A 24762-nucleotide genomic window follows, 5' to 3' on the forward strand; every position below is an offset into this window, starting at 1 on the left:
CTCCTGGTTTCTGGGTGGGTTTGTATCTGTGACCCTTCTTTGTAGAACCGCCCTGGGGCTACTAGAACCACTTTGCTCACAGGGTCAAAGAGCCTGAGGTCTACATCCCCCCTCCCCCCCGCCCCTGCCTTCCATCCCCAGGGCAGACCTTAGCCAATGCATGTTGGCGTGGAAGAACACGCGGTTGGAACACATTCTGATCCACTCTCCTCCATTCCTTTACGGTGCTGCTGACCCATAGCTTATAGCGGAAGTGATGTCATGCCATTTTCAAGGCTAGATCACAAAAGACACAACAGATGTGTTTCTGTCTTCTGCTGTCTCTGGGGTCCCTTGCTCCAAGGGAGGCTAGCTGCCATGTCATGAGGACATTCAGCCAGCCGCCGGAAAGGCCCATATGGTAAGGGACAGGGGTCTCCAGCCACCAGCCATGAGAGTGAGCTCAGAAGCAGACCCTCCAGCCCTGGTCAGACCTCCAGATGACCTTAACCCTGGCTGACATCTTGATGCCATGTAATGAGACACTCAGACCAGAACCACTCAGCTGAACTCAGCTAAATTACTGAAACTTCTAAACTATGCAATATTTATGGTCTTAGGTCAGTGCGTGTTAGGGCTCATTTGTTACGCAACAAGAGCTACCAGCTCTTCCTTTTGCACCTTTCACGGTGCATGTTGGCAGACTGAAGAAGGATGTTTAAGCTGGTCTACCCTGGTACTTTCCAAAATTACTTGACTATAGAACCCACCCCTGCTCCCTTTGCTTCTTATGGAACTCCCTTGGGGAGCTGCCAGTCTAGTGTGAAATCTTGGACATCCCCAGAGTGTCTCAGTTTCTGTCACTTCCGTAGAGACGTGATCTGTCCTCCAACAACTGTGTCTGCGCCGGCTCCGATCTGAGGGTCTTGCGGGCACGTGAGTACGCACGAGCATGCATAGCTCTCGGCGGTGAGCTCTGTCATCCTGTCTGCTGTGGATTTTCTAAGCTGTCACTGTCAGTACCAGCACCAGCCAGCCCGTCACACAGCTCTGACGGAGCACAAACAGGCATAGGAAAAATGAGATCAGGTCACGAGGCATCGTTTCCAAGACCGCCAGCCTTTGCCTCTCCTCTGCTCCCCCCTGCTTTCCTGAGTTGCTGAGGTGGGGTCTTCTGTAGTTTCCAAACTTTTTGCTCCTCTTCCCAGCCACCTCTCTGGGGGACATTCAGGGTGGCAATGAATGAGTCCCGCTTTAGAGATGAAGAAACAGAATTAAGCGTTCTGGGTTTTTTTCCCCAAGACACGCATCTACTTGAACCCATGCGTTATTCCCTTTGCCAGAAACAATCCTTCCCACCCCACCTGCTCCCTGGCTTAGGTAATGCAGTGGTCCGGCACCAGCCTGTCTGAGTTTCAGACTGTCTTAGCGACTCTGCCACTTCCCAGCTGTGGGATCTTGGGTACATTTCTGGATCGTTGCAGTTTGGTTACAGATTAAATGGAACAGTGGATGTGAAGAGCAGAGACAATAACATTCGATAACGCTATTAGTATTAATACTAATCCTTTGGGTTTCAACTTGGACATCATTCTTCCTGGAAGCTCCCGCCCACTGCCCCCCGGTCACCACTCCCCGTCTGTCTGGGCAGAGTCCAAGCCTCCTGTGGGCTCCTCCAGGGCAGCCCCTGTCCTAGTGCCCGGTCCTCTGGTGACTCGTAACACTGGCTGCAAATGAGAATCACCTGGGGAGCTTTAATTTTTTTAATTTTTTTAGAGATTTTATTTATTTGAGAGAGACAGAGATAGTGACAGAGATAGCGAGAGAGAGAGAGAGAGAGAGAGCGCGCACACAAGTGGGGAGGAGAGGGAGAAGCAGGCTCCCCGCTGACCTGCTGAGCAGGGAGCCTGATGTGGGGCTTGATCCCAGGGCCCTGGGATCATGACCTGAGCCGCAGGCAGGCGCTTAACCGACTGAGCCACCCAGGCAGCCCCCCCCCCCCGGGGAGCTTTTAAAAAATATCCCTGCCCAGGCTCCACCCCAGACCAATAACATCAGAATTTATCGAAGTATTTCTAGAGTGTGAGCTTACCCTTCCCCTTCCCCCAGGCCAGTGAGGAGTGCTGGAGGCTGGGTGTCTGGGCTCCAGCCCAGAAGAGAATCCCACACCTCTATTTGGTGCCTGGATGGGGAAGAGCACGAACCCAGCCAAGCAGCATTGCTCACCTTCCAGGTCTTCCAGGGAGGGAAATGCTATAGTCTACCATCAGCATGTTTTCGGCCACCTCCCTCCCTCCCTCTCCCACCTTCTCTTTTTTTAAAAAAAATGAACCCTCTCCACGGTTTTGCAGGAGAACCAATAAGGACGGTGATGACAATAGCTGATATTCTGAGCACTTGCTCTGCCCTAGGGACTGTGTGGACCGCTGCGAGGCTACAACCATCCTCCTCTTCCATTAAAAATGACATAATTCAGATTTCGAAGTTGCATTGGCGGGTTTCTCCTGAGAAACAGGTTCCTTCTTGGGCAGGGGTTGGGCTTGGCCGCTAAGATTATGGAGATGTGGTGTCTTGTTACCTCTAGCCCTCTGACAATGGAAAGTGAAATCCCTTTAATGCCCCTAATTTCTGCTTTTCTTCTCAGAGACGGAGACACTAGGGACTGGGAGGCAGGTGCTGGGGAAGTGTCTGCTGCAGGTGTAGACTCCAGGGTCTCCAGTGGCTCAGTAACCCACTGTGGCTCCCTGGAAGACCCTGGAAGGCCCTGGACTCAGTTTTTCAGGAGGGGCTGGATTTTCAGAAGGAACCCTCCACTCCTTACTTATTGTGATCTTACCCTGTATTACCACCGATGGGCTGAGCACTTCACACACACACACACACACACACACACACACACACGTACGTACGTACGTATGTTAATCCTCATCTTAGCCCCACATCACCATCACCCACGTTTGTGGATAAAGAAATGAACGTTTGCAGAGGTCAAGTGACAAGGTCACATAGGTCACACGAGAGCAGCAGAGCTGGGGTCAGAACTCAGATCCCTGCTGGCCCCACTGCTTCCTGATCTCAGAGCCTGTGCTCAGTCCTGGGACTTCCTATTTTCTTTGCTTACTCACTTCTTGCCTGAGACCCCACTATACCCATGAGGGCAGATTCTCACATCTGTCTTGTGCTCCAAGATCTAGTGCTGCTCCTGATACAGAGTAGGCCGGGCAGGGCAGGGTGATACTCCAAACCTTTAACAACTGGTAGGGCCAGGGCACTGACTATTCAGAATGGTCATGGGTCCAAAGGCACCTGCTTATTCCCAGGGGGACTGGCAGGGCAGGGGAGGTATCTATGGAAATGTAGGTTTTTATTATTATTCACTGATGGCCAGACCGGAAGATCAGGACATAGGATTCCCATTGAAAAGATAGCCTGTTATACTCACAGATCCCAAGAGGAGAGGGCTGGCCATGTTGCAGGGGGCCACATGGAGAAGCAGCACCAGGGCAGTGAAGAGGCAGAGGGAGTAGGTGGAAATGTGAGCAAGAGCTTTTACTGTGGTTTCTGCGGGAAGGAACAGGTGAGGCAGGGTAGGAAGGCTTAGGATTGGCTAGTTGGGTACAGGGGCTCTCCCCTGGTGTCAGGCACCTGACCTTGGGTGATCAGGGCAGGTGCATAGCGGCTCTGAGAGTAAGAGTGTGATGAAGAATGTGATTGGAGTGTGGGCTCTGGATTGGTTGCTTTTCCTATGAAAAGCGTGCCTGCGGGTAAGTCCTTTAAATTAGCCAAGCTTGGGAGGGGCGGTCCCTCCAGGGTCAGCAAGCCCCCAAGTGATCAAAGCATCAGAATAAAAAGACATGCTTAATGGAGGCGAGGACAATGGGGTCACCTTGGAGGTTCAGGCAGGGTTATTTATCAAGCGATAAATACTGAAGTATTTCAATGTTTGGACACCTGGCGCCACCGTACCTGGGCATACAGTTGAATTGGGGCCGAGCCTGAAGAAGGGCACACAGTAAATATACCTTGAATTGCTGAACTGGGGGGCTGGGCCTGGAGTCTCCTCCCTCCTCACAGCCTCCTCAGTTATCCTTGGAGAATGGCCACAGCCATGCTGTTGCCCCTGGCTACCCTTCCCTTTCTCTTTCCCTCAGGAGCCTCCCAGGGAGCTCATATCTGCTTGCCCCCGGGAAGCCTGGAGCTGGGGGTCAGGTGGCTTGACCCTGCTGAAGACAGGTGACTCAGCCGGCCCTCAGCAGCCAGACAGCAGCTCCCACAGCTGGCCTGGAGCCTCCCATGCCTTCTGAGAACTCCTGGGCTCAGGACAGTGGGTGGGAAGGGACCTCCCAGCAGCCCCCCACCGTGCCAGTTCCAGGTGTTGGCTCATTCAAGAGAGTATTGATTTTCACATTATGATGCACAACTCGTGAGGCACAGGGTGAGGGGTGGGGGGAGGGAGAAGCCAGCCGCTGATTCCTGGAATTTATTTGGAGACGCATTAATTTGTTTCTTCCCTTCAAGGTCAAATCAAGGCATCTCCGTATATCACCATTGGCAGCCTCTGGCTGGCAGGCAGTTGGGAGGGGGCAGAGGTGGGATGCGAATAAGACTTTCTGGGGAGCTGGGTCAAGGGAATGGGGTGGGGAAGTAGGTTCCTGGCACCCCCGTGTCCCAGCATCATCACGGAAGTGAGGGCTCAGGACAACATTCTTTCATTTGGTTGGAGATCTCCCATGAAGGGCCGAGTTATCTGTTTTGATGACAAGGCTTGTGTGTTTAAGCTGGGAGTGCTCAGAACCGAAAGGAGCCAGGTTTCTGAGGTTTGAGATCGTGCCTTTGGCCTAATTTTCCAGGGTGACCCACCACTCACCATTCCTTCGCTCAGTGCATATATATTACTTGATGCATCAAACATTGCACTTAGCATAGAAGACGGAGAGGATGGGCTCCCCACCCTCCCCACTTGGGGGCTCACCATTCATAAGCCCAGAAGTGACAAACATGGAGGTCATAGCTTTGTTTTCCTCTCTCTCTCAGCTGACCCTCCCAGTGTAAAGACACGGGATCTGACACCCAGTACGATGCGTCACACCCGGTGGGTGCCCCATAAATATTTGTTGAACAAACATCAAATGAGTAGGAATTTTCCCCCTGACTTGAATGATTCCTCCTCCCACCCTTGAAAGCAGGGCAGTCAAGGTCAGTTTTGGTTTTTAATGATTGTTGTGATTCCTTCTGCTGCACAGATACTCAAGCTGTTACATGGTGTGCTGCGTGGGGACAAGGGTAAGTGAGAGGGGGCTCTGGCCACCCTGGCGGGAGTCTGAGCTGAGACCCTAAACAATGAGCCAGTGAGGAGGGTCAGAGCGTAATCGTGGAGGGAGAGAACAGTGAATCCAAAGTTCTGGTAGCAAGAGAGGACTTGTCTGGTTGGAGGAACAGAGGGGAAGTTAGGTGGGGCTGGAGGGTGAAAGTTGGGGGTTAAGGTAGTGTGGAAAGATAGCCCGAGGACAGATCCCATAATGCCTTGCAAGTCTCAGAAAGCAGCTTGTACTTAATCCTTCCGACAGTGGGGAACCATAAAAGGATTTTAAAAGGGACATACCTTTCATCTGGTCTCCTGTGTTTTCTGCCTATGAGGCCCCTCCCAACCCTTCCCCCTACTTACTCAAGTGCTACAATGCTGTCCATCTTCAAGTCTGACCGGAGCGCCCCTTCCCTTTCTGATAAGCCACCATCCCTGCCCCCGCCCCTTTGCAAACCCCCAACTTGAAATACCATCTCTCTTTTCTTCCCGCAAGGTGAATGGACTCACTGAAACCACCCTTACATTTTCTTTGTTGAGAGAAAGGCAGAACAAGGTCCTATTTCATAGTAAGTCTGGAGTCAGATTGCTTGGGCCCCTTGCTTACTAGGTGTGTGCTTTGGGGCAGTACCCTTAACCCTTCTGTGCCTCCGTTTCCTTATCTGTGAAGTGGAGGTGAGAGTTGAACATACCTCAGAGAATTGCTGAGCAATGGAACTGAGAGGACATGTGAAACCCTAGCGTGGTGTCTGGTACACGGAAGGAGTTAAGTGAGGGGCAGGCCTGCTTTTATCTGCCTGTTCCTATTATGGGTCTTTGAGCTTGTATGGGCAGAAATTTTGGCTCATTGTTCGCTATATCCTTGGCTCCTAGTGCAGGACCCAGCAAGCAGGTGTTCAGGAAATATTCACTGACTTTTGCTGTCATTTGGGGGTTTAGAGATGCCCTTGATGATGCCTTTGCAGCCCAGAAGCCCCTCATGAACTCTTCCAAAAGCAAACATCCAGGTTCAAGTTCTGCTATTATCCTGTGACTCACCAAAGTCACTTAGCATCAGCTTCTTCATTATAAAATGAATGTCTACTTCTTAGGGAGTCATGGGGATTAACTGGGATTGGCTCCAGGGATAGAGTATGTAGCCCAGTTTTGGTAGGTGAGATAAAAGGGGAAGTCTTCTAAGAGCTTCTGGAAAAGATCTTGCTCACTGATAAAAGAGAAAGCCAAATAAGAAGGCTTTTTTACCCATCCCTTCTCTTCCTGTGCATTGTCATGTGAAGGTGAGATGATTGGAGCTGCTGCAGCCATCTTGCAAACATGAGGACAGATCTTGTATACTTGTCAGAGATGGCAGAGGAAAAAGATCTCTGGCTCTTGGTGGCATATAAACTGAAAAAATGACTCTCAAATCACTCATCTCTAAACTTCTTGAAAAGTTAGACAATAGATATTTATGTTATTTAAACCACTATTTGTTGGGTATCATTTGTAGCTACAAGCATTCCTAATTGATATCGCATCTTTAAATGGTATAGCATTTAGCATTCCCCATCAAAAGAAGAACACAAGGCTAAGAACATCAGCTCTTTTATTACTATTATTATTATTATTTACTGTTATTTCTCCCTAAACAACAGCACAATTCAAATAACAATGACACACAAGTCCCACTCATATACATAATACCAATACCACTAGCCTGCCTGCCAGTCTGTCTGGCCTTTGCTTGGTTCCTGGTGGAGCTGTTTGGAGACAGCCCCCTCTGTAAAAATCCCAAATTGGACATAGGAGGCACAAGAAAGGGGGGGGACTTTAACCAGAGAATAAATGGGCTTCCAGAGTCCTCAGGGAGTGCCGACTTGGGAACATGCTATATAAATGCTTGGGCGAAGAGCAGAAGGCACTGTTTTCATGTGGGCTGTTGGCTAAATTCCATATGCGGATGTAAGACCTAGCTATCACCCTTCATAGGCCAGGGCTGCAGGAGAGTGAGCTAATGGGCTCCATCCACCAAACCATGGGGCAGGCATGGAAAGTGGGAACCCAGAATAGGAATCTGGGTGACAGGGAGGTCCCCGGAGAGAGGCAACCCTTGCATTAGCTGCAAGGGAAGATACAGTGTGAAACGTCATGTCCCCTTCTATCCGTTTTTGCAAGTACAGAACGGGCAACATTGTCATCATGAGAGAAAAGGTAAAGAAAAGGCAATTGAGCATGACCTGCCAATTGCGCCATCCTGTGGAAACACCTACCACTACCCTATCCAGAGAGTTGGTGGTCAGTCCACCCCACCCCTAACATTTTAGTCACACTAAATCTATGAATTCAGCTAAAGTCACGTACTCTGGAATCAGAGAAGCCCTGGGGTTGGGGAGGGAAAAAGACGGGCCAAGACTGGGGTCTCAGGAACAGGTGACTTCCTGGCTGTCTTGGGGAAGCTCGTTGTTGAAATTGCTCTCTCCAAATGGTGAGTAAGGGGGGACCTGGGGAGCTTCGATGATCAGCAGGCCCTCTGGAGAAAGCGAGGCGAAGACTGTCACAGGATCCACCTCTGCGGGGAGCCTAGGAGAAGCACAAGATGTTACTCCTGTATTCTGTTTCATAGAGCTTAAACAGACTTTTGTGCATTTGGAAGAAAATAGCTTTGATACGAATTTAGGCTCTGAGGGCAGATGACGCTGATTTGCAGCCCAGCTCTGCCCCTCTCTAGCTGTGCCATCCAGGGCAGGTCACTCAGTTGCTCTGAGTTTATGCCCTCATCTGCAAATGGAGATAGCAATATAAAACTTGTATAGTATTCGAAGCCAGACAGAGTCTGGACACGCTTTGCAAATGGTAATGTGGGGTTCCAAAAGATCGCTGGAAAGATCGCCGTGGCCCAGATGTTTGGTCTTTGGTTGAGGTCTCTGCCCACAGTGGACCGGCTGCTGGAAGAAACGGCCACCACTACCATCCCGTTATAGAACGCAAGTGAGGTGTTACTCCCAGCAGGTAACGCCCTTTCATTTGCCGTGTGCCTGCTGAAAGCGCTTTACTACAGAATGCATTACTGGTGAATTAATGATGCAACAGCCTGGCCACCTGGCAACATTCTCTCCAATGCTTAGAATGAGCCTCAGTTTGGGTCACACCTTAACAGGTCATAACTGCTTTGTTCCCAAAGCACATTTGTAGGAAATGACCTGGCTAGAACTTTACAAAGAGCCCAGAGTGGTTAATAGGAATTAATATGCCCATTGCACAGAACATTTAAGAGAGACTTGGGGAAATCAAGTGGCAGGCTCCGTGAGTGAGAACCTCAGAGGGATTTCTCAATCCAACTTTGGTTCCAATTCTGAAGCTATTTTTTTTTTTATGATTTTTTGTTTGTTTTGGGTGAAAGAGACAATCTGAGACATGGTTCCTTCAACTAACTATCGGAATTGTGAGAATGTGTTCATGGCCTCATTGGGCTGCCATTATAAATAAAGATTATGAGAAGTATGACCTGAGCACTTTCTATGTGCAGGCAGTTCACCTGTGTATCATCTCCTTTAGTTAACAATAATCCCACCAGGGAAGTTTTGTTACTGTCGCCAATTACAGACAAGGAAATCGAGGCTAGAGAGGTGAAGTGACTTGCCCAAGGTCACACTGCCGGAAAGAAGCAGATGGAAATGGGAATCTTGCTCTCCAAACTCAGAGTGGCTGATCGTGATGTTCTTTTGCCTCCCCTGGCACCAGACTTTTGAAAAAAAGGGAAGCCAGGAGGGTCGATCAGCATAGATCTTTCCACTGGTCCAGGATGGCCCTGCCTGTTAGAAATGCAGAGGTTTTGATCAAAGAACCAAGCAAGGAGCAGACCCATTCCTGGCTAGGGCAGGATCCTTCCTGAAGGGGGTGGGGAGTTTTTGCAGTGAGTAGAAACATGGAATCATATGAGCAGCATCTACCCAGGAGACTCCTGCGAAATTAGAGCCACCGAGATTAACGAGGGACCCGCTGGGAAGGAGGGAAGAGAAAGAGGGAACTTGGGCAGAGGCCAAGTCAAACTTCTGAAGCACAGAGGAGGCCAAAAGTCTGGACCTCCCTCCCACTGCTGGGGATGGGCCAACTCTGTTTAACTATTTGCATGCTAACCCGTAGCACACCTGGTGCGATGGGGCAGGGCCACTGTGATCCAGAGCCTGGGCTTTACAGGCAGGCAGACCTGAGTTCCAATTCTGGTTCTTCCTGACTGTGTGACCTCGGGCTAGTGAGCTAGCCTCTCTGAACCTACCTCCTTATAGGAGAAGTGGGTTAATGGTATCTACCTCTTAAGGTTGTGAGAAGATTACACGGGATGATGAAAGCAAAAGGCTTGTTAGCCCAGTGCTGGCATACAGTAAGTGCTCAATAAGTGTGAGTGTCTACATCGTTACTGCAGTTACCGGCTGTTCAAGTGGGCTTGATGGCTGTGTGTATTTTAGCACAAGTTGTGCTATCACCAAGCTGCAAGTGTCAGAACCCAAAAGAATCTCGGTTGTTCAGGACAGTGCTCTCATAGTACACCTGGGGAAACTGAGGCCAGAGGTAGGAATAGGCTTGTTCAGGGTCTCTCACCAGGTGACCTTATGTTGAACCCCCATGATGGGAAAATTATTCCTTTTGCATTCTTTTTCAATCCTTCCATTTGCTTCCAAAGAAACATTTCAGCTAAGTGTTGACTTCAATACCTTTAGCCTCTGTCCCTCACTGTTTTCTGTTTTTAACAAAGAGAGAGGTGATCTAAGGCTTGGACCCTTAGGTAGACGATGCTACCTATTCAACCACGTTTTTCTTCCATTGGATTTGTTTTATGATTGCCCTCTTCAGTGAACATTTTAGTAATGGGAATTTAACTTTCCCAAAAGTGACGTGATCAAAAAGAAAAGAAATCTTAAGCAGATAATAATACGGGAATGTAAGCACATAAGGCAAAATGTAGTTGAAGATGGTCTGTGAATGACGGCAACCTGGTCTCCCTTAACCAGGTAGGAAGGCCATGGGCTTTGAAGGTGGGGAGATCTGTGTTCAAATCCCAGATCTGGCTCATGACTAGCTGTGTGACCTTTGTGGAATTCCAAAATCCCTCTGAACTTCAGTTTTTTCATTCACAAGATGGACTTAGTAATACCTACTTCATCGGATTCTTTTCAGAGTGAAATAATATTAAACCTAACCCTCTTTCCGCATGGCTCTTGGTACACTGCAGATGTCAGTAAATGGCAGAACGGGTACCTGGGAAGATAGGGAGCAAGGAACTAAAGTTTGCTTTGACTCTGAGCATCTTCCAGTGATGATTTCCTGCGTCCCCTGCTTCCTGTCCTCTCACCCAAGTTGGGTGTGGAAAGATCCCATCTACAAACTTGCCCTGCCCCCAACCTGATCGGCAAATTCCAAGACCTCTCCTGTTCCCCCTCATCCGGTCAAAATGGCACCTTTTACAAGGGGATGGATGTGTTGGGGAGAATCTCTTAGCTGTGGCAGAGGCAAACAGCTGTAGCATCCTGCCTGGGAGGAAATCTCCAAGGATCTCAGTCTGGCTGAAGGAGCTTCCCTGTCCTCTGATGACCAGAGTTTTTCCTGGGCTAGGCAATGGAGCCTCCCGAGAATGGGCCAGGACCATCCTTGGTGTCTAGAGTCTGGGCAGAGCCAGGGGGTCCCAGGAGGTCCCAGCCGCTCTCGCGTGACTCCAGCCTTGCAGAGTTTAATATTAGTCCTCACAGACTGAACACTGAGTCTGGACCCCATGCTAAGTGCTTTACACGCCTCCTCTCATTCCCTATCACAGCTCTGTCCATGAGGGAACGTGGGGACAGAAGCTCAGGGCAGTTCAGGGGATCTGTTCCAAGTTATCCACTTTCTTTATCATGGAACCAGGACTCCCTATATCCAGAGGAACTTCAGAGTACTTAGGAACTGGCCCAGAGGGACAGTGACCAACCAGAATGGATGGACATGTGCCACAGTGATGGAGTAGGGTGCTAGGGACCCCTTGTTGTTGGAATGTGGGGAGGTGCAGAGGGTCCTGGGGACAGGGTCAGGATGGCCGGGCTGGCTAGGGCGGGCACCTGGGGTGCTCATGACAACGGCAGTCCAGTATTGTAACAAGCAGCTCCGCTCAGTTGCTGGACCCCAGCTGCGCCTTGGGCAGCTCTAGGCATTTCTGTCTGGTCAAGTCACCCCAGCAAGCTGCTTTCCGGGAAGTCTCGGAGATGGGGACATCCGCGTTTTATAAAGATGATTAACCCCCTGACTTCTTTCCAGCTCAGTCCCTTCCACAGCATTGCCCTGCCTGTGACTCTATTCCGAGGCCTTATTTGAGTCTCTTCCAAGAAATATCAGCTCCCTCTGTACTTTTTTCCCCCCTTTCCTTTCCCCTCTCCCTCTCAGCAGCTGTTCTTCTGGCTGCTGTACCAGGGAGAGGTGTGGGCCTTGGGGATGGCAGGCGAGGCAGCTAGCGTGAAGAAACACAGTTAGCCGTTCGCCTTATCAGGAAGCGTCCTTGGGCTTCTAAGAACTCCAGAGACGCCGGGTGAGTCAGGACTGGGCACATGGCAGGAGAGACGCAACTGCAGAACCCCAGAGCTGAAAGAAGCCTCAGAATGCAGCCCGCGCACTCTCCTCCAGACCCGGGACATCTTTGCCAGGGCTAGGCATGGAGTAAAGACTCAACACCACCACCAATAATAGTAACAACAAACTGCCACGTAGGGGACTTACTGTGCCCTGGTGGCCGTGCCATGATTTCATTTCGTTTTCAGTCGGTGACTCCGGAGAATCAACACCCACCCGATCCCTTTTACGGGTGAGGAAAGGGCATCCCTTAGCTCCAGGCATGAGCACTGCGCTCAGGGTTCAAGGATCAGTTTGGGGCTGTTCTAAATTAGAATCGTAAGGACTTTGGGCAGGTCTCTTCACCTCTGGGAACTTCGTTTCCCCATCCTACAAGGAGGGTAATGTCTCTTCTGCCCACTGCGAAGATTAAATGCATTGACTGGGACAAGACTTTGGGGCCAGAAATGTACATAGCGGAGTGCTGCTGGGTAGAGCGTGTGTCTGGGAAGAGGGGTCCCCCATCAGCACCTTGCCGTAGGCTCCCTCCCTACAGCTGGCTTTGATTCACTGGCCCAGCCTGGTGGTCCTCCTGCTGCAGGCATGATTCCCCCAGGCTCAGCCCTTCGCACACCCCGCAGCAAAACTGCCCTTCATGTGTCCCAAAATCTCAGCCTCCAACGCCCCCCGGGAGGCAACAGCAAAGTCAGGACACCTTTCAGTTTCCTTCCTGCAGGTGCTCTAGGGAGGGTGGCATGCTCTTCCGGTGGCGGGGCGCTGAGAGCAAGCAACCTTCCCAAGATTCTACTGGGCATTTGGGCATCGGGGGACGGTCTCTCTTGATGGTGATGGAGAGCCTCCCCAGGCGTACCACGCGGGGCGGAGAGTGCCCCGATTTTCAGGGAATCACAGATGAGTCATTTTGTTTCTCGGACTCTCCATCTACAAAGTGGCATCGTTAATTCCCACCTCACAGGGGCACTGAGCAGGTGTGAAGGCATAATTTACGCGTCCCCCCTTCCTGGGACCCCACGGCAGGTTTGCTGTGACGCCTTCTCCCCTTTAGGGGTGAAGGTTTAATTCCCTGCTCTGGGTCTTGTCTTGAAAGAGAGATGCCCAAGAGAGAGACACTCCAGATCTCGGGTCCCAGACACTACCCACACCTCCACCCCCACCCCGGAACCCACACCGCCAGGTGACTCACTGGATTTTCTTTGTGAAGTTCTTGGAAACGATGCCACCTTCTTGCTGCTTCTCTTCATGTTTGCCTAGAAGGGAGAGGAATGCCACATGTAAGCATCTATGTCCCCTGGACTTCAGTCAGGACTCAGGCTTGTGTTCAAATCCTGCCCCAGCCCCTGCCCCACCCTTTGGCTCGGGGCTCAGTCTGGAGACACCAGTTACCTGAGCAAACTTGCCCCTTCCCCCTAGCCAGCCAGTCAAATCCAGAGGCTAGCATCCCAGGAAGGGTGGTAGGAAAGAAGTGGGGTCAGGTGCTGAGGGCTGATTTGCCACACAGAGCCTTTCCTGGCTCTGAGGTGGGCTTCCTTCCCCCTTGGTTATGGAGGCAGGAACTGAGGCCCAGTGATGGGTCCACAGTCACCCAGCAGGTACATGGCAGGCCTGGGCTCTGAACCAGCTCTCCCTGAATCCAGGCCAAGTGCTGGGGTCTCACGCCCCTCTTCCCGTTCCAGCTTGGCTTGCAGTTAGCTCTTTGAGCCACATTATCTGTACCTAGAATGGACGAATAGCCTGGAAATAATGCTTCAATCTGCTAAAACAAACAAAACAAAAACACCTGGAGTCTCCAAAGGGGGGGGGTCTCCTTAAGAAATGGCACATTCCACCTGCCCTGCCTTATACAGGGTAGCAGGGGAGGGCTGTTCTTCTTTCCTCAGGAAGGAAAAAGATAAGATTACATGAAGGTTGAGCCCAGACTGGCTATCACCTTGCAATTTATATAGCAACTTCAGAGCTTCCTGGCCGCTCCTCACTCTTCTTCTTCCTCTTTTTTTTTTTTTTTTTTTTTAATGTGGAAAGCCTCTAATTTCTCTCTCTCCTTTTTTTTTTTTTTTGAAGATTTTATTTATTTATTTGAGATAGAGTAAGCACAAGCTGGGGGCAGGGGCAGAGGGAGAAGCAGACTCCCCACTGAGCAGGGAAGCCCAACATGGGGCTCCATCCTTAGACCCCAGGATCATGACCTAAGCTGAAGGCAGATGCTTAACCGACTGAGCCATCCAGGCGCCTCTGTAATTTCTCTTTAAACAAACCAGATTAGTGCCCAGTGGAGCCTTCCAGCTCCTATCTTTATTTGTTCCTCATCCGTGGGGCCACATTCCCCGGCCAAGAACCCTCATGTACACAGGGACACCCTTCTGAGAAGCTTTGGAATGCAGACTGTGAATAACCTTGTGGGATGTTTTGGCAGCCCAGGTTTTTAAAAAACTGACAATTTATAGGTGGTTGCATTATTAATTGCTTTTAAAAATTATCCATAATTTCTTTATTAATGACTTTGTTCTGATTGTAAGAAAATACAAAGGTATCCTAGAAAATGTAGAATATAAAGACATGAATGATCCAAACCACCTGACGAAACCACATTTTTGTATAAGTTCCAGACTTTTCTTTCTATGTTACTTAGGCATGCATAAATGTTATATAGTATAGACGTATATCATGTATTTTAGCAGGTGGGGTCATATTTTATGTTATGCTCAAAGCTGTTATCTCTTGCTGACATGTTATAATTATTTTTCTGTGTTACACCAAATATTCTTCCACAATGTGACTTTTTAATGGTTGCACAGCGTTCCACTGTATTGATACATAAGTTCGTTTAGCCAATCCCTGGCTTTTGGGCACTGAGATGGGTATCCGACCTTAGAAAGAAACTCCTTGCACCGAACATTCTTACAGCTGGATCTTTGCATCCAGCCTGATGACATCTTCAGGATAAATTCTAAGTTCTAGATTTTCTGAGGCTTGATCTGTATTGCTAACGTGCCCTTAGCAAAGGCTGTGTCCGTTTATTCACTCATGGGCTGGGCAGAAAGGGGTACACGGATAGGAATTCGTTTTTAAACTGGAGTGTCTGGTTACCCAGAACACACTATGCTCTGAAGGTGCTGCTGCTTGGAGAGTAGATTTGGACCTGCCAAGTGCATGAGGACCAACTGTCCAGCCCTAACCCAGGCCTGTGGCCAGGGGAGCACTGTCTGTTCCCTGACACCCTCGCCAGAGCCTGGGCCTCCGGAGGTCTGCTTCCCCTGGGGACCAGCCAGTGCCTCTGACTCAGCCCTTTTGCACACTTGGTGTCCTGAGAATAATAAACCGTGCTGATGATCAAAAAAATAGCAATAACAGACTCTTAAATAGTGCTTGCTTGGTGTCCGCCCCCCTCCCAGCTCCTGGCTATAGCTACTTCTTTAATTTTCACGACAACCTTAGAAAGCAGGGACTTCCGTTATTACCATTTTGTGGACGGGGAGCGGAAGTTCAGAGAGGTTAAGTGATGCGCGGAGGGTCACACAGCTTGGGAGTGCTGGAGCAAAGGGGTGTAGGTTTTGGACTTCAGTCCCTGCTCTAACACCTCCCTAGCACATCCCCACTCTTCTCTGAACCTCGGTTTATTCTTCTCTAAAATGGGGGTGGCAACACCTTCCTAATTATTGGGTTGCTGAACAAATGCGAATGAGTCATAGAATTGCTTTGTAAGTTGTAAAAATGTGTGAAGGCGAAGGTTTGTGGCTTATTTTGATGTCTGGAGAAAGGACTGCTTCTGAAAGGCTAAGCTTGCTTGTCCATGCCCTGAAAATAGGGTATTGGGGTTAGGGAGGGGAGGATCTCTGAGCAGGCACAGCTCCAAGATTTCCCATAAAGAGGAGCCTGGTTGAAAATGGATGTTGCTACCCGAGGCTCATCTTGAAGCTTAATTTGCATATAATTTGAATATCTATTTATTGGGGCAGTTTAAGGATTATGAGTGATTTTTAATTTCTTATTTTGCTTTCCTATCTGTGTTTTCTGCTGTGGAAATATTTTATTTTTGTAAACAGAAAAAAAGTAATTATGATTCTTTTTTAAAAAAAGAACTCATCCGGAGGCTAGGGCAAGCCAGAGGCCCCTCATAGCTACTGTTTTTTCAACAAGCCTCAGAGAAATGTAGGTGCCAAGAAGCAAGCATGAGCACTTCAGGGAAAGCCATTGGCCCAGCTAAAGAAAGAAGGTGCTGTTTCCAGGGGAGGCAGAGGCCCTGGGATTAAAGAGAAGGGGTGGGAATAAGGCCTCTGGGTTTTCCAGTTCCTTCTTGGCCAGGACCTGGCCCAGTGGCCCATGAAGAGAACATTTCTTGGCTGGTGGCTGCAGGGTAGGAATAGGGGAGGATAAGGCATCATGGAAAGCATCTAGTCTAGCATTTTCCAAATACTTCCCTGGAACTAGACACTCAGATGTGGTCAGATAAGACAGGGCTGCCTCCAGAGATCCACAAACTATTCAAAGCTCTGATAAGTCCTGCAGGGAGGAGAGCTGTTTATAATTTTGTTTCCTCTGGCACCTTTTAGAATTCTGGACCACCTATCCTGCATTTCTTGGATACCTATTGATATCCTAAAACGTACCATTTGGCAAATACTGATTAAGTTCAGCTCCTCCTAAGTAAAACGGAGGACCAAGAGGTGGCAGGATTTGCCCAAGGCTGTATAATCGGAAGAAAATCCAGCCATCCTGACTTGGAACTGTCTAAGCAGGCCTGGCTTTGAATTGCAGACATGTGCCATGGAAGATGGGGGGGATCTCACGTGAGTTACTCTCTCTGAGCTTCAACGTCCTCACTTGGAAAGTGGATATCACAAACCTACCCATATTTCCTTGCGAGTCCATGTGAGGAACAAGGGAGCCAACATATGTAGGCATTTAGCCCAGTGCCCTGTACCAGGTGCTTGAGGAAGAATAGTTCTGTCGTTATGTGATGTAGGATAAAAGACTGAATCTGATTTTAAGTGGAGCCCCGATACCCATCTGATTTCTTAAATCCATTTTCTGAGAGTCTCTGTATGTACTCTCAGGGGATTTGGATTCTGTCAAGCTGAGGTTGCTAAGTGCACACCTGGGAGGCATTTTTACAACCTTAAAAGGCTTTGTCTGTCTTATTTAAGCACCCAACAACCCCATTTTACAAATACGGAAACTGAGGCTCCATGACTCGCTCAAAGCCTCATGCGGAGCTCTGGATTAATAAGGTATTTAGTGGGATCTCAGCCTGGAGCTGCCACAGCCCAGTTATTAAGAAGCACCTAGAAAGGAGAATGAAGGAAATATGCTCCAGGGGTCTCCTGGAGGGGCCACAGGGCACGGGAAACCCTCCAACCCAGCGTAGAAGACTCTGGAATCCTAATTAAAACAAAGATGGGGCTGGTGGTGGTAATAATCACCTTATTTACAGAGTGCCGGGCAGACACTATTATTCGCCCCATTTTACAGACTCTGCATTTATTAGCATATATTGTCTGCATGTATTTGTAATCTTCCCTACAGACTTGCAGGGCCGATATTATTACACTCCCCATCCTGCAGATAAGGAAAGCGAGGCTCAGAGCAGTGAGAAGACTTTCTTGTCCATATTCATCTGGCAGGCTCAGGATTTGAACCCAGGTCTCCAAGGAGCATCTACCATTGGTGGTCTCCTGGGGCCTTGCTCTGTGCCCAGCATTTTAGTAACAGTAACATCACGGCCATGAGAATACTGATCCCTCATGTTCCACATGTTCCAGGCAGCAGCTCCACACTGGACGCACATCAGGTCACCTAACACAGCAGTCCTCATGCCGTGTAGCCACTGGAACCCTGATGTCCAGATAAGGACACAAAGCACAGAGAAGGGAAGCAGTTTGCACATCCCGCCGGTCTGTGGCAGACCCAGGTTCAGCACTTGGGCCTGGCTCCACAGCCAAGTCCGGAAGGCCTAGCTGAACCCCTCCATCCGCACGTGGCCCCAGCGTGTCTCATGGCCCACCCCACCCGGCCCCGATCCTCTGATGTTTATAATTCCACCCTGCAAGGCTTTGAAACTCCCCCTACACGCCGCCCTGCCAGGCTTGTCTCTGCCCAGCCTGGCTTTGCAATGGCTTTTATTGATTTTTCTGGTCGGGAGCCTACCAGGAACACACTCTTTTTAATGGAGCGTTAATTGGGAGGGAAGAGAGAGGAAGCCTGTTCCCCTGCTGCCCTGCTTAATGGGGACGGAGCCTCCTGTCTCCTCTTCCTTTCTCCCAGGCTGGAAGGTGGCGCAAGCCCTGGGCCTGGGAGTCTGGGGCAGGCCCAGACTCTTCCTGCTGGCTGCTGACTCATGGCATGACCTTGGACAAGTCCCGCTTGGGCCTCAGCCTCCTCAGCTGTAAAATGGGGGTAGACAGCCCCACTTCTTGGGGCTGGAATGAGTGAGGATTATCTGGTAGAAGGAATGTAAGGGTCTTAGCCCAGTTCTTGATACCCAGTAGGTGCTCAACAAACCATTAAATTGCTCCTGGCCTCCCCATTCCCAAGACAGCCTGCGTTTGAATCCAGGTGGCCATGGGCAAGTTACTGTAACCTTTCTGTGCCTCAGTTTCCCCATCTGTAAAAAGAGACAAACAGGCCCCACCTCCTCTGGTTGTTTTAACTGAGATGTTGCAGGTAAAGCACAGTGTTGTGCCTAGCACAAGGTTACCAGTCAGTACCCTTCCAGTGACTATCATGCCTCAGTTTCCTTATCTGGCACAAGGGGAGGTGTTCCTCTTGAAACCTGTGCTGATCATTAGCTCTATCATGGCACACCCTTCTAGACTGTGCTGTGCCCCGGGGGTGCCGAGAGTCCTATCGCTTCTCTGTCTTTGTATTTCTTCTATATCTGTTTAACTTATTCTTTATAGGAATTTTTTTCTGTCAAAACATGTGACGTCGTTCGCATTTCCCTGCCTCTCCTCTGATGGGTACAGCACCCAAAGGCCTGAGCAGCTGGGTCAGGTTGAGGTGTCTCCTGGAACCCCGGGCAGGAGTGCTTTTCCATAAAGATAACTTCTGTGGGCTCTCTGGGCTGCATTCCTGAGCCCTGAAGTCACCTGTGTCACACGCTGCTGTCACAGCTCACCCTCTAAGGGAACAGAGTTCTCTTGGCTATTCCCGGGGCTGAGGCCTACACCCCTCTCCTGGGTTCTCTCTCACTCCTGCCCCTCACTCACCGGACACCTCCACGTATCCGTCCTTGGTCTTCACCATCAGCTCCTCTGGCTTAAAGCTGTGCACGTTGACACACACTTTCCAGGGCTCCCCGGGGAAGGGTGGGGGACTCCTGCCCTCCGCAGGTACCCCAAACCTGGCTGCAGCCGTTGGCCCCCGAGGCACCATGCCTGACCTCAGGGTCCCAGGCCACCCCGGGGAGAATCGAGGCAGGGCCCAGTTGCGCCATGAGGTGGTCAGGTCGTCGGGGAAGGGGTCCATGCCAAAGTCATCATCCAGCAGGCGTGAGGGGAGGGACGAGTCTCGGAAGGGGTCCCGGCGCAGGCGGCTTGGGTAGTGGCAGGAGAAGGGCATCTGACCGTCAGCCATGGCTGCTGAGCTGGAGTAGAAATGGAGGCTCAGAAAGAGGGAGCCACCTGCCCAAGGTCACACAGCAAGGTGATGTGGGGGTGCTGGCCCTCTGAGATTGTTCTTCAGTTTCAGAAAATGCTGAACCATCCACTGCCAAGGACAGAGGGGGTGTACCTGGCTGGGGTCCCAGCCCCCAAAGACACTCCAGAGGCGACCACCAGGCGGCCCAGCAGAATTCCAGAGGGCCTCTCTCCGCACTGCCTTACCGGAGACCAGCCAGTCACTGTCCTCCCAGGCTGTCCAGGCTCTCAGCCAGAGCCGCTGAGATGTCTGGTGTAGCGTCAGGAGCTTAATAAACCCAGGGACACGGGCCTAGAAACTTCTCCTTGCTTCTCCGGGGCTGAGAGCCTTCTATTTATTGCTGCTTGGGGCTGGGGGCGGGTTTTGCCGGCGCCTCCTGTCACAGGAGTATTCGGAGGTGATGAACCAGCCCCTGAGAATCCGCTGAGGGAACAGCTGGCCTCCCAGGGGGCGGGGAGGGGCCTTGGCGTCCAAGTCCAGCCAGCCTGTCCGGACACTCTCCTCCGCGCTGGGCTCAGCTCCGCCCCCTCTCTGCTGCTCCCTCCCCCGGATCCTCCTCCCCACGCTCTGTGCAAAGGCCTTCAAGGCTATTAATAACCCTCCGCCTGCCAGGGCCCCGGTCACCCCAGTAATACCTTCCCCAGAGCCTGCTGCGTGTCCTGCCCCCCTTGGGGACCTGCAGAAGGAGAGGAGAGGGATGGGGGGTCCAGTGGATTTGAAGGCAGGTGGCCTTGGGCTGCAGTCACCCCTCACAAGCCGACCTGGGAAGCGGCTTGCCTTCAGCGTCCTCTGAGTGCAGTAACATTATTCACCGGGTATCTGTGAGCCCGTCAGTTTTCCCACCTGTAAAATGGACATAATAGTAGCCACCTCATGGGTGTGTCATGAGGACCACATGAGGTGACCATCCTTAAACGTTTAGCAGACTGACACTTTTATAATAGTCAATTTTGAGTTCTCAGTTACGTGAGGCTTGCTGTATGCTGGGCCCTGTTCTAAGTGCTTTCCAAATATTAAACTGGCTTCAGCCACAACAACAATCCTGCGAGGAGAGTGCTGTAGGAAGTGTTAACCAGTGGTGTCCTCTATTAGTAGTCGTCGTCGTCCTGTTAATGACTGTTAATAATGCTGATTATCAGGAGGTGCATGTCTGGTCTGCACGGGAGGCCCAGAGAGGACCTACCTGCTAGACTTCCCTGTTCCTCACCATAGCTTGGACAGTGAACTTAGAAATTGTCCTTTGACTTAACGCCCCCTGAGCTTTGGGTTCCAGTCTTTGCTCTGTCCCCAACAACAGGTGGGCGATTTGGGCCTGCTGTTCTCCCTCTGTGCGCTGCAGGGTCTCAGCCGTGCCTTCTTTGCAGGGTGGGGTGGGGTGGAGTGGGGGTGTTAAGGAATTCAGTGAGTCACTGGTTGAGAAATCAGTTTGATCCTAGGCAGTGCCTGCATGAGGCCGTTTGCTAAAAATAATAGTATGGAGAACAACAGCCACCATCGTTCACAGCCTCCTCCTCTGCACCTGCCTCCGTGGGGAGCCCGGGGCTGCCACCCTCACAGTGAACCCTCGCAACAACAGCGGGGATGTTCTCCCCACCTCCGTTTTGCAGGTGAGGAAGCAGAGTGCAGAGCATTGGCTCGTGCACATGGCTACAGGGGTGGCAGGGCCTGGGGGGGGGGCACGTGTGTCCGTGCCGAGCTGACTGGTGGAGACCCCCACTCTCCCTCCCACACTAGCCGAGAGAGGGAGACTGAGGTGCCCCCCACTCCCCCATCCCGAGTGAGTGACTGGGTCCCCACTTAACTCTGGTGAGATCATCCTGCTCGAAGCTTCAGGCTGACGTCATGGTTGGGCACGGAAGCCTCAGCTTCCCTGTAATTACAGCTGGGGTGGGGCTGGCTGGGTTTGGAGCCGGAATGGGGAGAATCACTGCATGACACAGAGAAGAAAGCCGGCCCTGCCTGGGACCCGGGCTGGGGCCAGTATGAGGTTTCTGAGTGGGTGGCTTGGTCCCCAGTTCGTATGTGGGTTTGAGTGGGTGGAGCGGTTAGTGTGTTTGTGCACGCATGGGTCTGTGTTTATTTATGGGTGAGTCTGCTGCTGGGCGTGTGCTGGAAGAACCTCCTCCTTCCTCTCTGGGCCTCTTCTCCACAACCCCTCAGAGCCTTCATGCACTTTCTCATTTCAAGGATGCTTGAGGCATGGAAGCCAGCAGGAGAGGACGGAGGGTGTGCAGCTAGAAAGCAGAAATAGCAATCATTAGCATTTATCCAGCACTTTCCATGTGCTGGGTTCTATTCTGAGCCCTTTGAATTTATGTATATTAACTCCTGGAATCCCTCCTACAACCCTACAAGGAAGGGGCTTTTATGATCCCCATTTTACTGCTGAGAAAACTGAGGCTCAGGGAGATTATGTGACTCACCTGTGTCTACACACCCAGTTAAGTGGCCGACCTGGAATTTGAACCTAGGTAGTCTGTCTCTTGACCCCTCTGCTGCACTGCCTCTTATAATCACAGTCATGGCTCACATTTATTGAGCACTGACTGTGTACCAGGCTTTATTCATGATCTCACTGGACCCTTATGGTTCAGAGAGATGAAGCCACCTGCCAAGGGCCACACAGTGGGACTTGGGAGTCCCCCCCCCGCCCCCGTCTCGTCCAGTCATCTTCCCACATGCCTGCTGCATGCTGTCCGCCCCCTCCCTACACCCCGCCCCCAGGTTCTCAGCACATTTCTGGGTCAGGCCAGCCTTCCATTTGGGGAAGCTGGGGAAGGAGGCAGCTGCTCATCGTGCTGGCCCAGCCACCTGGACAGGAGTCAGCAAACCCTACAGGCTGTCATTAGCCAGATGAAAACATGGGGCCAGGCCCTGGAGAAGCCAGGGAGAGGAAGGGGCCTCCAGGCTGGCTCTCTCTGGGAAGGAAAGACCCTGTGGAATGCATGTGCGTGTTGGGGCAGGGGTGGGAATCAGTAGTAGACCCCATATTCCAGAACAAGTGTTCTCTTGGCTGCTTTCCTCTTAGAGCTTTCACATGGGAAGGACCACAGTTAATCCCCGAACAGATAGCCCAGGGGGAGGGTGACATCACCCTGCATTCAGGAAACGGGGGCACAGGAGGGAGCAGCGGCAGCCTGAAGTCACCCAGGTAGTGACAAAGACACCGTTGGTTGGCTGCCCACTTCTGGGCTCTTCCTTTCCATGGCAGCAAGACCCCACATTCCCTCCTTCCCTAGGTATTTCCAGCCTCCAGCCCTGCCCAGCCTCACATCCTTAACCTGCAGGCCCAGCCCTGACCCTCTTTGGGGTGGGTCTTATAGGTACTGAAGGAAGAGCCTCTGTGAGTCCCTCGAAGGCATGGCTTTCTGGACGTCATTTTTGCTTACTGTTTTCTCTACAAGTCTAGGGGTCTGGAGCTCTTGTTCCAGGAGTGGGGGCAGATCCCGGTGGCCTCCTGCGTTCACTCAGGGTCCGGGTCCAGGAAGACCTTCCGTTGGATGCCCCGAAGCCCAGCACATCTTCCAGCAAACACAGGGTGCATGTGCTCCTGTTCTTTTTCCTTCCCTTTGTCAGACCCCCCCAACAGACGACACTAGTGGAATTTCCAGCACATTCAGCTCCAGGAGGGCAGGACCCTGGGGTGTCAGCATCCTCTGTACCTAGCAGGGTGTGTGGTGCATTTTAGGGGCTCAGCAGATGATGCCGTGTTAGCAGCCCTGTGTCCAAATGGCCTTGTTCACATGGGACAGACCCTGGGCCCAGTAACAGCATTAGAATATCAACTAAAATTTCCAAGTACTTAGAAGGGACCAAGCGAAGTGGTTTCCAAGCGTGCTGTTTATTTATTCCTCACGACAGCCCCCCTCCCAGAAGTTCATGCTCTCATCATCCCCCATCTTACCCATGAGGAAACTGAGGTTCGACAGGAAGGAACTTGTCCGAGGGCCACCAGCTTATGGCTTCTAAACCCCGCTGTGTCTCAGCCTCAAGCCCAGTGCTCTTTCCTTCGCCAAACACCCGTGCGCAAACATGATAATAAAATAACCCACACGCTCCCTCCCTACACAAGTCAGTGCCCTCCCAGTCCCAGTCCGCTAGTGCTTACTGATTGAATTTTACCTTCCCTTTACTATTATCTCCAAAATTCTTTCCAGGGATCGCTTCCTCTAACCACCCCTATAGGTAATAATAATAATAGTAATAATAATAGTAATAATAATAACAACAATAACAACACCTATTTAACATTTTGTAAGAGTTGTATTTTGCATAAGTCAGTTTATTTAATCCTACTCCAATTTGCTCTCAGGTATGACTGTCCCTGCTCACAGATGACAATATTGAGGCACGGAGAGGTTAAATAACTGGCTGAAGCCCACACAGCTACCCAGTAGCAGAGCTGATGCTCAAGTCCAGGCAGTCTGGCTCTAGAGCCTGTGCTCCTGCCCACCTCACCACCACACGCTTCTGTGAATAACGGCCACCCAAACCACAAAACAGTAACCGTCCCCACCGTGATTTGAGACCCCTTACGTGCCAAGCTCTACTGAGTGCCCTGTGTGCCTTACCTCTCTTCATCCTCATGACAGCCCTAGGAGGCAGTATTAGTATTGTTAACCCCATTTTATGTTTTGTAAAAATATTTATTTGTATATTTATTTGACTGAGAGAGAGCACAAGCAGGGGGAGCAGGAGAGGGAGAAGCAGGCTCCCTGCTCTACAGGGAGCCCGATGCGGGGCTCAATCCCAGGACCCTGGAATCATGACCTGTGCCAAAGGCAGACGCTTGACTGACTAAGCCACCCAGGGGCTCCAACCCCATTTTATGTCGAGAAGTAAAAGCACAGAGTCAGATCTGTGCCAGGGGCTAAGCCCATACTCTTCGCTGCCCAGTGGGAAGCAGGAGCTCTCTGAACCCAAAGGGACCCAACAGACCACAGCTGACCTTCAGGTCACCAGCCCACCTCTCCTTCTCCCTCCTCGCTGGGCCTGGAAACTTTTTAGCTCTTGCAGACTTTCTCAGTAGAACAGGTGACACCAGGAACCCACCGACATTTGGGAGCCTGGAGGCTGCCTGGGATAAGCCATCGCTGTGTCAGCCAGAGGGATCCTTACACGTCACGAGCATGAAAGCTGCTCAGAGCCGGGGCAGGGCCCAGGGGTTCAGTGGACTCAGTGGGAAACAGGGAGTCTGGGGTCAGTAGGGGCTCCTCTTACCTGCATGTGTCTCTGGGAGAAGGGAGTCAGGGGTCAGCTGTGGGTGGAGAGGCTCA

At 51.1% G+C, this 24762-nt stretch overlaps 1 protein-coding gene across 1 annotated transcript; it reads right to left on the reverse strand.

The window, feature by feature from the left end:
• Positions 1-6849: 6849 nt before the first annotated feature.
• HSPB8 (heat shock protein family B (small) member 8) lies at positions 6850-19900 on the reverse strand. The gene is made up of 3 exons (XM_045791597.2): positions 19057-19900; positions 13038-13101; positions 6850-7840 (listed from the first exon to the last, which is right to left on the reverse strand). The coding sequence occupies exons 1-3, from the start codon at positions 19421-19423 to the stop codon at positions 7681-7683; spliced, it is 591 nt and encodes a 196-aa protein (XP_045647553.1). The 5' UTR covers positions 19424-19900; the 3' UTR covers positions 6850-7680.
• Between the last annotated feature and the right edge of the window lie 4862 nt (positions 19901-24762).

Source organism: Ursus americanus, chromosome 30, assembly GCF_024610735.1.
Source record: "Ursus americanus isolate L20-20 chromosome 30, mUrsAme1.1.p, whole genome shotgun sequence".
NCBI classification, from domain to species: domain Eukaryota; kingdom Metazoa; phylum Chordata; class Mammalia; order Carnivora; family Ursidae; genus Ursus; species Ursus americanus.